Raw genomic sequence first — 13,690 nt, 5'->3', positions numbered from 1 at the left:
ATGACAGTGGCTACATTGAAAAGGTCCGCCTGTATGTGTCATTGCATGTGTTCTTAGACTTGACCTATCACTGCACCGGTACTCACAGTGACTACATGCACAATGTTTTTCTCCGGTGTGTATTTTTTGGTGTCGTTGTATGTGTGATTTTGAATCCCATTTATAAGCACAGTGACTACATGCGTAAGGCTTTTCTCCGGTGTGTGTTTTTTGGTGTTGTTGTAAGACTGATTTCGTTTGCGTAAGGCTTCTCGCCTGTATGTGTCATTACATGTGTTCTTAGGCTTAACCTATGACTGCACCGGTACTCACATTGACTACATGCGTAAGGCTTTTCTCCGGTGTGTATTCTTAGGTGTTTTTGTAAGTTGTATTTCCTACATCCTTACATTGAAGAGCCTGTGTCATTTCATGTGTTTTTAGGTTTGACCTAAGACTGCACCGGTACTCACAGTGACTACATGCGTAAGGCTTCTTTGGTGTCTTTGTAAGGCTGATCTTGTACTGAATTTACGAGCACAGTGACTACATAGAAAAGGCTTCTCGCCCGTATGTGCCATTACATGTCTTCTTAGGTTTGACCTACGAGTGCACCGGTACTCACATTTACTACATGCATAAGGCTTTTCTCCGGTGTGAATTATTTGGTGACTTCGTAAGTTTGATTTGATACTGCATTTATAAGCACAGTGACTACATTGAAAAGGCTTATCGCCAGTATGCGTCAATACATGTGCTCTTAGGGTTGACTTATGACTGCACCGGAACTCACAGTGGCTACATGCGTAAGGCTTTTCTCCCGTGTGTATTCTTTGGTGACTTTGTAAGGTTGATTTGATACTGCATTTATAAGCACAGTGACTACATTGAAAAGGCTTATCGCCAGTATGTGTCAATACATGTGCTTTTAGGGTTGACTTTTGACTGCACCGGTACTCACAGTGACTACATGCGTAAGGCTTTTCTCCGGTGTGTGTTCTCATGTGCATTTGCAACCGTGATCTTCGAATGCACTTGTAAGCACAGTCGCTACATTGAAAAGGCTTTTCGCCGGTATGTGTCATTACATGTGTTCTTAGGTGTGACCTATGACCACACTTGTAATCGCAATAACTACACTTAAAAGGCTCTACTCTGGTATTTAATTTCAGGTGTGTTATTTTGTGTGTCTGTTTATCAACGGAGAGTATCGCTTGATGTTTGTGTAAACCACTTTTAATCAGATTTTTGAAACTGCAGTGACTTTTTAAGTGAACCACTAAACATCTCTTGGAAATTGTTGAATAATCACAATGAGCGCACATTAAATTTGTGACACCATGTTCGATTTTTTCATGCTCTGAATTGAGTGATTCAGTTTGGAATGTAGAACTACAAAAATCACAAGCAAATTGTTTTGGCACCGACGGCAAGTGTGTATGTTGAATGTGTTTATTTAAGATAGTTTCGTTTCTAAGGCGTTCACCACAGTGTTCGCAGGGGATTGGTTTGGCCTCGCTGTGAGCAGTCGCGTCGCCGTGGAGGCGCTCGAGCACCACGGAACAAGCCATCGCGAGTTGCTCCCTGGTGCGGGCGGCGCTGCTGTCCGAACACACTGCAACACATAATTTAGCAGTTACCAATCATAGACGTCAATGAAAAAAAAAAAGATATCATTGATGATAGCCCATATACCTTATCCCCTACAGTTTCAATATTTTTTTTAAGTATTATGTCTCGTCGAACGTCAAGGTTTAGGAAGACACGCGCTTTATGAACATTGTTGGCCGGTGAGGCCTACTTTTTTCAAATTTGGCGCCTTTTTGTAGTGACAAGATTAGCTTGACCATTTTGCTTGAGATTCATTTATAGGGAAGTAAAATTCCATCGATAAAAATGGAACATTTCAAAATTGAGTTTCTATTTGTTTGTATTCCAGCACAGCTTTCGGTGTAGGTAAGTATTGGATCGCCGATGGCAAACCTTCCGACTTCCGACCGCTACAGTTTGTAACTTTTTGACAAGTAAAAACGTCTGCAATCGATGCCACTAGGTTTAGAATAAATTTCAAAGTGGAAAAGTACTGCCTTGCCAATGGGACCTGTAGCGACATCTAACAGTTTGTGTTTCCCATTCAGGTTGGTACTCACGCGACATCTCATCGTCCTCGGCCGCCGGCTCCGACTTGACTGTGAACTCTTCATCTGAAACAAACATACTGTTCGTGGGATCGTGTCGACCTCGCTCCGGGCCGTGCCTTGTGCTACAGATCTCCTTCAGTGTGGCCACGCTGCCAACCTTGGTTCTAAATTGATAGGTCATTATGCACTAATGTTACCACATTAAGACCAGTGCTGTTCATATCGATATTAAAAAAAAAATAGAATTAGGGAATATTGATAAATTTGCCGCTAGTGGCGCTACATGTTAAATGTTAATTATTTCATCATTTTTACTGGCATTTCACGGATATGTTGGAGTTTCGTAAATTATGCAATTTTACATCAACAAAGACATGAAAGACTAAAATCTTGCATTATTTTATTCTAGAAAAAACACGTTTCTTGTAACTATTAAGTATGTATTATGCAAATTGTTTAATACCTTTATAATTATCAGATGGATTGTAATTGCAATACATATCTTACTTGTTGATATAATATATACTTATGGCTATTTTTTTGCTATTCCCGAAAATCACTACCGGCAACTGCTGTTCTGGTCAATTCTAAACCTATAGTTAAACTGACTACTCAACTCACGCAATATCTCCTCAGGTGTGTCTTCATCCAGCATCTCCGGCTTGACCGCGGGCTCTTCACCTGAACCAAATAACTTTATAAGCAGCAGATATTTTTATCAAATTTCATATATTTTATTTCATATAATTACATTAAACTTAAGAATGTTTATTTGGAAGAAATATGATTGCTATTGAAGTTCATCAGTCAGTCATTTGTTTCATTTCAAATGTTTCAAAAGTGAACTGACTAATAAACACTAGTTGAGTTTATCTCTGCCCTAAATTTGGACGGAATATACCTACGTACATATATTATTGTAGAAACTTATTATATACATGACGATAAAGTTATGTATGCAACTGTACATAATTAAGCATTAAAGACTTGCATTATCTTATTATGAAACTCGCCTTTCGGCTCGTTTACTAAAGCAACACTCATGTTTTAATGTCTCATAATGTGTAGCAGTCACATAAATAATTATTAGTTGTATATTGCTCCGTGCTTGAGTTCATGAGAAGTTATTTATTTATTATTTATTAATCAGGCAGGCAATTACAACAACTGATAGTTGCCTTGCCTGTATCCAACTATTCTTTCTTAAGATGTGTTCTTTAAATTTATTAAAATAATGATACATAGTAATATGTATCATTGCCGCGTAGCAGACTCACCTGGCTCGGACCCACAAGTCTCATGTGTGTCCTGCATTTCTGGGTTTTCACACTCTACTGCAGATTCTTCCTCTAGAGCAAACAAACAAAACAAGTCACTCACTACAAACACAAAACATGTCACTATTAGAGATCCCACGGATAGTTTGATTGGATTCTAACATGTGGACCACCCCAGCGAGTCACTGAATATTCAGTCTGAAGTTTTTATCTCAGGAGCTCAGGGAGCTCAGGGTGCTAGACATGGGGTGGGAGGAGGTCACTCAAACTGCCCAAGACCGGAGTAAATGGAGAAATATGATTCGAGCCCTACACCCCAGCAGAGGGTAACAGGATGTAAAGAAGAAGAAGAAGTTTTTATCTAAACGAAGCAAAAGTTATAGGAATGTTAACGATTAGAAACCAAACTGAATCCTGAGAGAAAATGAACTTAATTCACAGTATTTTGTACTATCTAATGCTTATATTTATTTGTGAGTTAAATCTAACCATAACATTGATTACTATGTGACTAATGCTACTCAAATTTTATTCTTAGTTTAGGTACTAAAACTCTAACCGGTATCCAACCAGATACTACATTCTGGTTTTGGCTGGATAGAAAAGTCAACAACCTGCTGAGTGGACCCAGATAGATAGATAGATATCCGTTTATTTGCTTGTCACAATACACTGACCTTTGACGAGGCTCGCTCCCTGCGAGCGCGCCTGCAGCTCCGCCTGGCTGCGCTGCACTTGCAGCTTGAAGTCGCTCGCGTCTCGCAGGCGGCCCACGCACGTACAGCAGATGCCGCTCGAGCCCGAGCCGCCCATTGCCAGCTGCAACTTAAACCATTCACACATTTAATTAAACACCATTCTGTCCTAACATTTTTAACAGTATCATCCATTGACTTCACACACTTTTAAATTTGTGCACACAACTTACTTGAATATCAAAACACTCCTTGATCATGTCGGCATATATCTCCGTTTTGCCGAGATGTGTGTGCGGCGTCGTCAGGTCTTTGTCCGGGGGACACAGCAGGCAGCAGCGACACGCTAGCATCACGTCCATCGCAACCGCTACGCTTGTATGCGTATTGTATTCGCCAATTACTACAAGTAGCCGTGACTGCCAAACTCCAACAACGGGAATTATCTTATGTGAAATAATAATGTATTTGAAATAAAAACGTAGAACCTAACAGGTGCTAACACTAACCAGGAGCAAGGGCGTTCATTTATATTTTTTAACAACATAACATAACCTAACCTTCAGACTGAAGTGACAGCCATCACTTGACAGTTTTGATTTTGACATACGTTAAGAAGTTAACACACGACTGTACCGTACCGCGACTTCGAAACTATTCAAGTAGGTGAGAGCGAGATAAAAAAATCTTCAATACAGCCTGACAAAAAAGGATAAAAATGAAACTAAAATTGTTTATCCTAACATAACTTACTGTTCTCATACAAAAGGTGTACAATAGTAACTCAATAGTTGCTACATGATAAGCGTTTTACAAAGACGGTGGCGCCATTTTTCAGTGCCAAGATTATTAAAGAATTTGCCAAGATTAGGTTGACCTGACTTGAATCCAATGAGAAAATGTGCTTGGACCTGACCGTCTATAATTTTTACTCTTTTTTGCGAGGCTGTATGTACATACTTATGGTGGTTTTTTTTTTAATAAATAATAATAAATAAATAAATAATATCATGAAACTTGCAAATACCTCATGTCTTTTGTTCTTGGTGGAATAAAAAGAAAGGCATATTAATGTTTAAACATTTTATTATTTATTACTTATACATGTTTTACACACGGAAATACAGACTGGGAAAAAAAATTGGCACCAAAAAGGCGCGAAATAAGTCTGGCTCGATGATGTGATGACTCCGCCAACGATTATGTTTAGGAAAGCACGCGTTCTATGAAGACGAGTCTCCGCTGAGCTCATTAGGGTTCCGTAGTCAACTAGGAACCCTTACAGTTTCGCCATGTCTGTCTGTCCGTCCGTCCGCGGATAATCTCAGTAACCGTTAGCACTAGAAAGCTGAAATTTGGTACCAATATGTATATCAATCACGCCAACAAAGTGCAAAAATAAAAAATGGAAAAAAATGTTTTATTAGGGTACCCCCCTACATGTAAAGTGGGGCTGATATTTTTTTTCATTCCAACCCCAACATGTGATATATTGTTGGATAGGTATTTAAACACAAAAAAGGCTCGACTCAAACTTCACAAAAAAGGCTCGACGCTCAGGTGTGACAACTACAGAACTTTGTCTATCATATCACATGCTAGTAAGGTATTTTTGAACATCATAAACTCACGATTAGCTAAGTTCTTGGACCACCAAATACCTGCTGAGCAAGCTGGCTTTGTGCCTGGGCGTGGAACTCGAGAGCAGATTTTTAACGTGCGCCAAATCATAGAGAGATGCCGCGAATGGAACAAGCCGTTGGTTCTGTGCTTTATTGACTATGCAAAGGCATTTGACTGCGTTAGATGGAAAAATATGCTCAAAGTGATGTCTGGGATGGGTGTTCCTGCCCATTTAGCGCATCTCATAGAAAACCTATATGCCGAAAGTACTGCCAGAGTCCGCATTGAGAATACGTTGTCAGACCAATTCAAGCCGGAAAGAGGAGTGAGACAAGGCTGTATATTGTCTCCCAAGCTCTTCAATATCTACGGCGAATATATTGTACGCAAGTCCACCGAGAACTGGGATGGCGGCATATCGATCGGCGGAAAGACAATATGCAACCTGCGCTATGCTGATGACACAACGCTCTTGGCTTCCGATGAGGAGGAGATGAGTCGTCTATTTAGGCGAATAGAAGCTGAAAGCATCAAATTAGGACTTCACGTCAACCATGCTAAAACCAAGCTGATGTTTGTATACAGGAAAGACCCACCTCCGCGAAGCCTTGAGCTAAAAGATCTCGATTGTGTCAGCACCTTTATCTACCTCGGCTCGCTAATATCTAGCAATGGTAGCTGTGACGCGGATGTTATTCGGAGGATCCAGATAGCAAAGGGTGCCATGGCTCGGCTTGATAAGATCTGGAAGGACCGTGCTATACTGCAACAGACCAAGGTTAGACTGGTGTGTTCCCTGGTGGTTCCCGGTCTTTATGTATGGTTCGGAAACATGGACCATCCGAGCAAATATGAATAAACGTATCGATGCGTTTGAGATGTGGTGCTGGCGCCGGCTTTTACGGATTCCATGGACGGCAATGCGTACTAACCTGTCCATTCTTGAGGAGCTACGCATAAAGCGCCGACTGTCAACAATATGCCAGGACATACTCTTAGTTATTTCGGTCACATTTCACGTCGCCCGCCAGATAGCCTGGAGAGAATAATTATGACGGGCAAAGTTGAAGGCACGAGACCTCAGGCACCTCCCCCTACTAGATGGTGTGCTCAAATTACTGCACCCATGCGATTAAAACTGCACGAGGCCATGCGCTTGGCGAGGAACAGACGCCTATGGAGAGACCTAGTCTTCAACAGAATGACATGATGTCACGATCCTCAGCATTGAGGGAACGACTAAAGAAGAAGGTATTTAAAAAAAGGACGTTGGCATCATGTCATGTCAAATAGTTCCTCAGACAGAACACAACCCATTGTACAGGCGATAGAATATCACACATAAGGAGGCGAAGTTTCTCCTTAGACTTAAGGGTAGGGCTGTAGGAGGTAGGGCATAGCGGATGATATTCTGTTTTGTGTGGTAGGGCACAGCACAGCGAATATCGTCTCGCTCGAATCTAGAGCAGAGTCCAACTGGGGTAGTACCTCCGCCTTACAGAAGACCGCAGCCTAATAGCACAAGACCCTACTCATAGTGTTGTGTTCCTGTCGGTGAGTAAGGATGCCAGAGCTCAACGAGGGTTCGGTGTGCTGATGACAGGAGGACTTACGGAACTAACTTGTTCCGTCTATTGTCCTTTGAGTCGTCGGCAACCCGAACCCTTCTTAGAACTTGTACACTCCTTTTTGCTGTGTACTTAACACAGCAAAAGGGAATGTACAAGTTTCTAATGGGGTGGCAACGCGCATGTGACACTGTTTGATTTGCAGGCGTCCATAGGTTACGGTGACCGCTTTACATCAGGCGGGCCGTATGCTTGTTTGCCACCGACGTAGTATTAAAAAAAGGGTTCAATACCGCCCGTAAGTTTGGGATCGTCGACAATTCGCACACGCGTCTCTGGACCGAGTCAAAGGGTGCAAGCTGGTATCCAGGTGCTCCTGCCCAAAGGTGACAGCAATACTCCATGTGGGGTCTGACTTGCGACTTGTACAAGAGCAGTCTTTGCCCCGGAGTAAAGTATCCCCTCGCTCTATTGAGCACAACAAGTTTTTGAACGGAATTGGACGTCGCTCGAAATGTCGACTCCAAGGATCCCGATACTCCCTGAGAAGGTAAGAGCTGCGCTTTGGAACTGTGGAACCACAGTAAATGGGGTTTCCTTAGCGGTGAACGCACAAACCTGTGTTTTACCGAGACTACATAATCCAACATTCGCGAGCATCTTTCACCAGCCTGCTCAAAATAAATTGTTTTTTTGTGTTTAATATTATAGTTTTATTGCGTCTTCGAAAACTTTACTGGACTTGCATCAAAACTCTTCGGGAAGTAGCCGTGAATTGAATCAATAATACATTTAAAAAAAAATGAAAAGAAAACCGAAATAGTATCTTGTACTACGTTTGTTCGTAATATAATAGAGCGCTTTCTAATCGAGTACCATATTTAGGCCACGAAGGTTTCCAAGTGGCCTAATAGTAAGGTGCGAAATTGAAAATCTTCTTTATATCACTATTGTATACAATTAAGAATATACATGAAAACTATCGTACTTGTAACAAAATTATCACATACTAAGTATACTTATGATCTCAATTTAATTTAATAATTTTCGTTCATGTAATTTATATTTGAATGTTGTGCTTGGTTATTATAGAAATGTTAATTTAATATTATTAGTTTAGAACAGTATTAAGATATTTGTATCCAATTTACATTTTGTAACCTCGCCGTAATAATAAATAAATACATTTTAATATTTTTTTTTATATACATATTGTAAAATAATAATAAATAAATAAAATACTTCTACTCTCTGACTTATTTGTTACTCACATTAACATAAGTAAACTGTATTACCATCGCCCTCACTCTCCTTTGTTTTCTTTAATTTTCACACCGCTCGATCATGTTCACGAAGACAATTAAAACAGGGAAAACAGAGATCATATTTTTAATTAATATAAAAATTGGAACGGCTAAATCCCATCCCATTAACACACGGGAGCGCGCGTGAGCTGCGTGACAGGAGCCCCTTCCTTATTGAAGGAGCGTGAAATGTCAATGCTATAAGTTTCTGATTTAGGTGATTGCTGCGTTGTCAGGGTTCATGCCAATGTGAGTCCTCTGGTGACGTCGCATAGATGATTTCTGAGTGCATTTGTAATCACAGTGGCTACATGCGTAATGCTTTTCTCGAGTGTATTATTTGGTGTCTTTGTAAGTTTCGTTTGGTACTGGATTTATAAGCACATTGACTACATGCGTAAGGCTTTTCTCCGGTGTGTATTCTTTGATGTGTTCGTAAGCTTGATTTCGTCCTGCATTTAAAAGTACAGTGGCTACATGCGTAAGGCTTTTCTCCGGTGTGTATTCTTTGGTGACTTCGTAAGCTTGATTTCGTACAGCTTTTATAAGCGCAGTGACTACATGCGTAAGGCTTTTCTCCGCTGTGTAATCTCATGTGACTTTGTAAGTGTACTTTCTGAGTGAATTTTTTGTCGCAATGGCTACAAGCGTAAGGCTTTTCTCCGGTGTGTAATCTCATGTGGTTTTGTAAATGAGCTTTCTGAATGCATTTGTAGTCGCAATTACTACATGCGTAAGGCTTTTCTCCGGTGTGTAATCTCATGTGATTTTGTAACTGTGTTTTATGAGTGAATTTGTACTCACAGTGACTACACGCGTAAGGTTTTTCTCCGGTGTGTATTCTATGGTGTCTCTGTAACTGGAATTTCGTACTGCATTTATAAGCACAGTGATTACATGCGTAAGGCTGTTCTCCGGTGTGTAATCCCATGTGCCTTTTTAAGTCTGACTTTACTTTGCATTTATAAGCACAGTGACTACATTGATAAGGCTTCTCGCCCGTATGTACCAGTACATGTCTTCTTAGGGTTGACTTTTGACTGCACCGGTACTCACAGTGACTACATGCGTAAGGCTTTTCTCCGCTGTGAATTATTTGGTGACTTTGTAAGTTTGATTTGGTACTGCATTTATAAGCACAGTGACTACAGTGAAAAGGCTTCTCTTCAGTATGCGTCATTACGTGTGCTGTTAGGGATGACTTTTGACTGCACTGGAATTCACATAGGCTACATGCGTAAGGCTTTTCCCCGGTATGTATTATTTGGTGACTTTTCAAAACAAATTTCCTATCGCATTTATAAGCACAGAGACTACATGCGTAAGGCTTTTCTCCGGTGTGTATTTTTTGGTGTCGTTGTAAGTCTGATTTCGCACTGCATTTGTGATCGCAGTGGCTACATTGAAAAGGCTTTTCGCCAGTATGTCTCCTTTCATGTATTCTTAAGGTTGGCCTGTCACTGACCTTGTAGTCGCAATAACTACACTTATAAGGTCTTACTCTGGTACTTAATCTTAGGTGTGTTGCTTTGTGTGTCTTCTTATCTTCGTAGTATATCGCCTGATGTTTGTGTAAATCACGTTTAATCACCCTTTTGAAACTGAAGTGACTTTTTAAATGAGCTCGCAAACATCTCTTGGAAATTGTTGAATAATCACAATGAGCGCACATGAAATTCGTGACACCATGTTCGATTTTTTCATGCTCTAAAATAAGTGATTCAGTTTGGAATGTAGCACTACAAAAATCACAAGCAAATTGTTTGGGCGCTGGCGGCAAGTGTGTCTCTTGAATGTGTTTCCTTAAGATAGTTTCGTTTCTAAAACGTTCGCCACAGTGTTCGCAGGCGATTGGTTTGGCCCCGCTGTGAGCAGTCGCGTCGTCGCGGAGGCGCTCGAGCACCACGGAGCAAGTCATCGCGAGCTGCTCCCTGGCGCGGGCGGCGCTGCCGTTTGAACACACTGCAACATATAATTTAGCAGTTACCAATCATAGATGTTAAATTAAAAATAAATTATACTCCACACATATTTACCAAACAATCTGCAAACAGGTAAGAAATTATTCACTGAGTGAAATTCACTTATAACGCGGCGGTCAAGCAAATCTAGCCACTAAACAAGGCGCGTAATTAAAGTTTTCTATGGACGAGAAACCGTCGCCCCTACATTTTCAACAGTTAGTTTTTTAATGTTAGGGCTCGTCGATGACTCCACCGACGTCGAGGTTATGAAAGGCACCCGGTTTATGAAGATACTTATTTGGCCGGTGAGTCCTACAATTTACAAATTTTGCACCTTTTTTAGGGTTCCGTAGTCAACTAGGAACCCTTATAGTTTCGCCATGTCTGTCTGTCCGTCCGTCCGTCCGTCCGTCCGTCCGTCCGTCCGTCCGTCCGTCCGTCCGTCCGTCCGTCCGCGGATAATCTCAGTAATCGTAAGCACTAGAAAGCTGAAATTTGGTACCAATATGTATATTAATCACGCCAACAAAGTGCAAAAATAAAAAATGGAAAAAAAGGTTTTATTAGGGTACCCCCCCTACATGTAAAGTGGGGGCTGATATTTTTTTTCATTCCAACCCCAACGTGTGATATATTGTTGGATAGGTATTTAAAAATGAATAAGGGTTTACTAAGATCGTTTTTTGATAATATTAATATTTTCGGAAATAATCGCTCCTAAAGGAAAAAAAGTGCGTCCCCCCCTCTAACTTTTGAACCATATGTTTAAAAAATATGAAAAAAATCACAAAAGTAGAACTTTATAAAGACTTTCTAGGAAAATTGTTTTGAACTTGATAGGTTCAGTAGTTTTTGAGAAAAATACGAAAAACTACGGAACCCTACACTGAGCGTGGCCCGACACGCTCTTGGCCGGTTTTTAGTGAGAAGATCTACTTGACCGTCGTTACACTTATTTCGGGATATATTAGTCAAAAAAAAATCGATAAAAATCAAACAATTTTAAAATTGAGTTTCTATTTGTATGAGAGCCGTATTTTAGCCCACCGTGCGCTGCCGGTGTAGGCACAGTATAATAAAGAGTACTATCATACAGTATGGCCATATATGGTATCGCTGAAAGTGCCGCCCATCCCTTCTCGGTTACTTCACAGTTATCGCCTGTCAAACACGCTAACAGTCGACCTGTCATATTTCATACAAGCATAGTACGCGTTCACCTACACGAGCTTAGACTGTGTGCTAAGAACTCTTTCATATATTTGATCGCCAGTGTCCGAGGTGTGGTGTAGGTAAGTATTGGATCGAAGATGGGCAAACCTTCCCAACGATACAGTTTGTAACTTCTTGACAAGCAAAAACGTCTGCAATCGATGCCACTAGGCTTAGAATAAAACTGGAAAAGTACTGCCTTGGGTGAGCGCTGCGGCATATTGGTCAATGGGACCTGTAGCGACATCTAACAGTTCGTGTTTCCCATTCGGGTTGGTACTCACGCGACATCTCATCGCCCTCGGCCGCCGGCTCCGGCTTGACGGAGAACTCTTCATCTGAAACAAACATACATTTTTCTGATGTTGATTAATAGAATGTTGTGTTGTAAATATTGATCGTCATTACTATGTACTTACCTTTGCGCTAATAAATATTTCTTTATCTTTAATATAATGAATAAATTACAGTGTACTTGTAATCTTCACACAATCAGTTTTGATATCACATGTTTGACCGCAGCGACGACCACGGTTCAACTCGATTTGCTTTTGCATGTCCGAATGTTCTCATCTACAGGTCGCAAGTCTCCATCGCAATTTTACAACCAGATTGTATGATTATTGATTCCAAATCTTTTTGTCCACTCCAGTGTTAGGCAAAAACGTATAAGGCGTTTAGGACTATCGTCACTTTAAAAACTAAGTACGTTTGCGTTTTCTAAGCGAGTAGCGTAATAGGTCTTTAGCTCCCAGAGCCACTAGTTTACTATTTATCATAGTCTTGTTGATCGGTCTCCATGTCACATAATTTAAACAGATGTTGACTACTAACTTCTAAACCTATAGTTAAACTGACTACTCACGCAATATCTCCTCAGGTGTGTCTTCATCCAGCATCTCCGGCTTGACCGCGGGCTCTTCACCTGAACCAAACAACTTTATGAGCCGCAGGCTAGTACAGTATAGCCACGAGCCAAGGAAGGAGGGATATGAACTAACTCAGAAGATGTGGTCTGTCATTTATTGAAGTTTATACATAAATAAATATTATGTATAAACTTCAAGAATTTTATATTTAATAAGCAAAAGGAAATGGCCAATGTACGTAGGTACGTAGTTAGGTAACTAACCTAAGTAAAAAAAGTGAAGTGCTATCGTAATTGTTTTTTTTATTTTTTATTTTAAGAATAGGTTTTTATTTTTCATTCTGTATTAAACCTGAAATCGTGCGGAGCTAATTTAGTTTTATTTAATCCGAATATGTTTAGTTCGTAGTTTGGTTTGGGCTGAAAAACAGCGCTGCAGTGTCGCACATGTTATGTTGATGCTGTTCAGCATTATGCTGACGCTCAAACCATTTGCCACAGCAAATGTTTTGTTAAAAATAGTATAATTACGTCAATGACCAAAACAGTTACAGTAATTTAAGATTTAGATTAAGTATATAGGTATTAAGTTTAGATATAGATTTTTCTCAAACATGCAATGAAATATTGTCTTTACGTTCCTTAAAATGGGCTGGGAAGTATCGCTTTTTGGGCGCAACAACTCGAGAGGACTGTAAAGGGATTTCATATTATTTTTTAGGCCTAGGCCTGCAAAGTAACTTTTTTTTATAAAATATTGTCCTTTAGAGCATTTTTTTTATTTCATTGTATGTTTGAGAAAAGCACTATACATGCCTCGGCGTGAAAACGGATTCCCGGCCTCGTATCCCTATCCGGCCTCGTTCGCACGCTCGCTCGGCCGTATATACCCACTTGGCCGGAAATCCTCATTTTCCCGGCCTCTGATGTAATGTACTATTACCTATCTCATATCTTGTATTCACTGTGTTGTGGCAATAAACGAATCTTCTTTCTTTGCTTCTTTCTATATATTCTTGCCCAGATTGACCAAGTCTCACGGTAAGCTCAAGAAGGCTT

At 40.4% G+C, this 13,690-nt stretch overlaps 2 protein-coding genes across 23 annotated transcripts in view; both read right to left on the bottom strand.

The window, feature by feature from the left end:
• Positions 1 to 391: 391 nt before the first annotated feature.
• Positions 392 to 4,727, bottom strand: LOC125239882 (gastrula zinc finger protein XlCGF57.1-like). Of its 2 annotated transcripts, XM_048147647.1 has the most exons (6): positions 4,326 to 4,705; positions 4,075 to 4,222; positions 3,398 to 3,469; positions 2,742 to 2,801; positions 2,130 to 2,183; positions 392 to 1,594 (listed from the first exon to the last, which is right to left on the bottom strand). In XM_048147647.1, the coding sequence occupies exons 3-6, from the start codon at positions 3,419 to 3,421 to the stop codon at positions 1,436 to 1,438; spliced, it is 297 nt and encodes a 98-aa protein (XP_048003604.1). In that variant the 5' UTR covers positions 3,422 to 3,469; positions 4,075 to 4,222; positions 4,326 to 4,705; the 3' UTR covers positions 392 to 1,435. The 2 variants fall into 2 exon arrangements, with proteins under 2 accessions (XP_048003604.1, XP_048003603.1); XM_048147646.1 differs by lacking the exon at positions 3,398 to 3,469 and having other exon boundaries at positions 4,326 to 4,727.
• Positions 4,728 to 8,540: 3,813 nt separating this feature from the next.
• The window catches only part of LOC125239878 (zinc finger protein 883-like), a 202,214-nt gene continuing 197,064 nt past the window's right edge, over positions 8,541 to 13,690 (bottom strand). For 12 of the 21 annotated variants that reach the window (XM_048147614.1, XM_048147616.1, XM_048147621.1 and 9 more), the window contains one exon: positions 8,541 to 10,549. In XM_048147614.1, coding sequence (XP_048003571.1) covers positions 8,895 to 10,549 — 1,655 coding nt within the window. In that variant the 3' untranslated portion in view covers positions 8,541 to 8,894. Of the gene's footprint in view, positions 10,550 to 12,047; positions 12,102 to 12,628; positions 12,689 to 13,690 lie in introns of all 21 variants that reach the window. The other 9 variants (XM_048147606.1, XM_048147609.1, XM_048147610.1 and 6 more) reach the window with 1 other exon arrangement.

Source organism: Leguminivora glycinivorella, chromosome 26 (genome assembly GCF_023078275.1).
Source record: "Leguminivora glycinivorella isolate SPB_JAAS2020 chromosome 26, LegGlyc_1.1, whole genome shotgun sequence".
NCBI classification, from domain to species: domain Eukaryota; kingdom Metazoa; phylum Arthropoda; class Insecta; order Lepidoptera; family Tortricidae; genus Leguminivora; species Leguminivora glycinivorella.
Note: the sequence above shows the minus strand (reverse complement) of the source record. Positions and strands in the feature narration are given on the sequence as shown.